This window comes from Misgurnus anguillicaudatus, chromosome 17 (genome assembly GCF_027580225.2).
Source record: "Misgurnus anguillicaudatus chromosome 17, ASM2758022v2, whole genome shotgun sequence".
Lineage (NCBI taxonomy): Eukaryota > Metazoa > Chordata > Actinopteri > Cypriniformes > Cobitidae > Misgurnus > Misgurnus anguillicaudatus.
In genome coordinates, this window is record NC_073353.2 from 31,164,195 (window position 1) to 31,168,058 (window position 3,864).

Sequence of the window (3,864 nt, forward strand, 5' to 3'; positions counted from 1 at the left end):
TAGTGGGCTTTCTTTTATGACTATGTCATGCATATTGCAAAACATCCTACTGGTACACTGTAAAAAAAGCTGTAATTAACTTACTGTAGAAGATAAAGACTGAAAATGTTTCATGTTCATTTAACTTTGAACAAATTGTTGCCGGTAAATTACATAAATGTAAAATACAGTAAGTTACTAGCAACCAGCTGCAGACTGCAATTTCTACAGACTTTTTTTACAGTGTAGAAGCCTTCCTTTTGTGGATTGTATTTGACATTTTTGCAATTGTCAGACACAACAAAAATGGCTTTTTCTTATACAGAAATTGTGTTTTAAATAATATTTCACATGGCTGACTGTGACATGGATGATCTTTTTAGAGATGCAAGATAATGTCAGAGACTTTAATATTTTCTCTCCTCTGTGAATGGTGACTTTATTCTGGTGCTGTAGTCAGACTTGTATTTTTTAAATATTTTGTTGTTTGTTTGATTACTGTTTTACATTCAGTCCTTATGCATTTTAATAGGAACTGTTTTCATCTTGTTGGAAACATCTATGCAAAAGAACAGCAGTTCAGATTTCAATATGCAAATAAAAATAGATTAAGATCATGGCTCAGAGCGATTCACAATGAAGAGTAAATATTGCATCTTTAAAATGAAGCTTTATTAAGCCTATTGACCCATAGTTGTACATTATTTGTTTATAGAAATCATTTATGATTTATTTACTGTTCAAAATGTAAATTTTTTTTATTGTGTAGTAATATATGTACTAAAGGTCTCAATGAAGCGTTGACTTTGTCTATTATGAATGTACTTTATGTAAATTACAGGTGGAGCTTTAACACAGCGTGTATATAAGAAAACGTGTTGCTCTTAGTGGCCAAAGTCAAAATGAGTTCTTTCGATATTGAAATAAATCCATTGGCATATGCCATAGTGAATGTGCTCATTTCTGTCACCACTATCCTGATCAACATCTTTTTTATTTGCTGTATGTTTTCTTCACAAGAAGGACCAGAAAACCTACAAAAGCCACCTCTTAATGTTTTACTCGGATCGCTTATTGGGTGCAACCTCGTTCTTAGCATTTTCACCCTTTTTTTGTTTTTTAATGACATTGTTAATGTGCCTGTATTGATATACATCGTTTTATTTTTAGTTATGCTCTATGCCTTAAAGGCCAGTTTTGCTGACTGTCTTGGGCTGAATGTATTTTATTACTTTCAGATTGTTCCTACCCGGCAACCTTTTTTGATCTGGGTGAAGAAATACATCAAACTCTTCATCTACTTGATGATGTTTTTTGACAGAATCTTCTTTTTATTTGGATTCATTTTGATTTTTTTTCCTGAAAGAGTTGTCATTCCTACAGTGAACATCACCGGATATTATCCGCATGAAGTCCCATATTATCTGATAAGGACAGACTTTGGCCTTAGATGTTTCTATTTTTTGGCTTGTCTTGGCATTATGGTGGTATCAAATACTTCCACTGTTCTCTATCTATGGAGACATGTGAAGAGGATGCAGGATTCAAGTTCTTTCTCTGCCCTTCAATATCAGACACAGAAGAGAGTGGCTATATTGAGCATCGCACAAACTGTGCTTTTCTTTTTCTTCTCAGCTGGGCTAATAACATATGAATTCGAACTTCGTTTTTATAAATATACACCTATATCTCACTTTGATCCAAGTGGTCACATTCTTTGTTCTGGTTTGGCATTTTACTCTTTTGGTACAACCATCATTCTAGGTGTTGGACAAGCAAAATTCAGACATCGTGCTGCAGATATTTGGAAAAAACTTGGTCGAGCCATTTCAGGATGTAACCTGAATGGATGACATGAATGGACATTTTAACTTTACATTGTTGTTTTAACTTTTGTTACTACAGAAAATTGTTAAATGCTAACATTTGCTCACATTTGAATAAGTATCAAATTGCTGCCTGTACATAAGTGCATATTTTCGAGTCATGTTTTCCTTAATTGTTTGATTTTGTTTCACTTAGTTCTCACTGAATGCACTTGATGTGGTGAATACTTGTTCAGTAGAATTTCTTTCATGACTATATTGTGCATATTGCAGAAATTCCTTCTGCTAGAAATTGTTGAACATAGCCTACATGCAAAGCATTCAGCTATGAAGAGTATATGAGTTATTATGAGTTACAGCATATGATTGTGCCCATTTCTGTCGCCATCCTGATCAACATCTTTTTTATCTGCTGTATGTTTTCTTCACAAGCAAGGACCAGAAAACCTACATAAGCCACCCCTTAATGTTTTACTCGGATCACTTATTGCATGCAACTTCATTCTTAACATTTCTAACCTTTTATGTTCTCTCCCATTTTTCATTTGTAAAGTGGACTTGAATTCATCCAGTGTTCCCTTGAACGTCACCCGTGGAGGCTTAAGAATCCCATATGATCTGATACTGACAGACTTTGGCCTTATATGTGTTTATTTTTTGGTTTGTCTCGGCATTATGGTGGCATCAAACACTTCCACTGTTCTCTGTTTATGGAGACATGTGAAGAGGATGGAGAACTTAAGTTCTTCCTTTACCCTTTATTACCAGAAGCAGAAGAAAGTGACTATAATGAGCATCATACAAACAGTGCTTTTCTTTATCCACTCAGCCTGGTTATTAACATACGAATTCAGTGTTTACTTTGACATTTACATTCTTTTTTTCTAGTTTGGTCTTTTGGTACAACAATTATTCTACTGTAGGTGTTGGACAGACAAAATTCAGACTGGATGTGGATGACAGGAATGGACATTTTAATTGTTGTTTAAGCTTTTGTTACAGTAATACAGAAAATGGTGAAATGCTAACAATTGCTCACATCTGAATATCAAATTGTAGTAAATACATTTTTGTAATTCAGGGTGAGATGTAAAAAAGCCCTGAGGATCTTGTAGAAATTTTACTACATTATTGTATCTTGAGATTTTTTTGCAAATCAAAATATGTCAAAGGAATGACGTAATTTGTTTTTTTACAAATCTTTGACACATCAGCATTTATTTAGCAGAAATTATGTTTTACTTGAACATTTGCTTGTGTTTCAGGTAGTTCTTACTAAATGTACATTATGTGGTGATTACTGTGGGTTTCTTTTATGACTATGTCATGCATTGCAAAAATTCTGCTAGAGGCCTTCCTTTTGTGCATTGTATGAGTACATTGACATTTTTGCAATTGTCAGACACAACAAAAATTGCATTTTTATACAGAAATTGGATATGTGTTTTAAATATATTTCATGGCTGACGGTAATGGATGATCATTTAAGAGATGCAAGATGTTTAATGTCAGAGACTTTAATATTTTCTCTCCTCTGTGAATGGTGACTTGATTCTGGTGCTGTAGTCAGACTTGTATTTTTTAAATATTTTGTTGTTTGTTTGATTACCGTTTTACATTCAGTGCTTATGCATTGCACTTCATAGAAACCGTTTTCCTCTTGTTGAAAACATTTATGCAAAAGAACAGCAGTTCAGTTTTCAATATGCAAATAAAAATATATTAATTAAAAAAATACTCTCCATATGCAATTGCATATAAAGTATGCTGGGAAATACAGATCCACTGCCCATTTCGTAATATCTACAAAAATCATTCACGTAGTACCAACACAAAATGTACATTTTTACAAATTTAAGTGGGTCATGATGTATTTACATGTTTCGGTTAAGTGAATTGGAATTGTGTGTGTACCTAGAAAGATTGGCTGTAATTACTTGGATACATTTTTTCAAGAATAAAATTCACTTTGTCTTGTGTTTTGAACAAATGTTGATTAGATTACAACTACACTGTAAAAAATTACTCTGGAGGGTGTTAAATTTAACCCATGAAAATT

At 33.2% G+C, this 3,864-nt stretch overlaps 1 protein-coding gene across 1 annotated transcript; it reads left to right on the plus strand.

Annotated features, from left to right (window-relative positions):
• The first annotated feature begins 892 nt into the window (after positions 1 to 892).
• Positions 893 to 2,747, plus strand: LOC129452097 (uncharacterized). The gene has a single exon (XM_055215773.2). The coding sequence runs from the start codon at positions 984 to 986 to the stop codon at positions 1,830 to 1,832; it is 849 nt and encodes a 282-aa protein (XP_055071748.2). The 5' UTR covers positions 893 to 983; the 3' UTR covers positions 1,833 to 2,747.
• Positions 2,748 to 3,864: the final 1,117 nt, after the last annotated feature.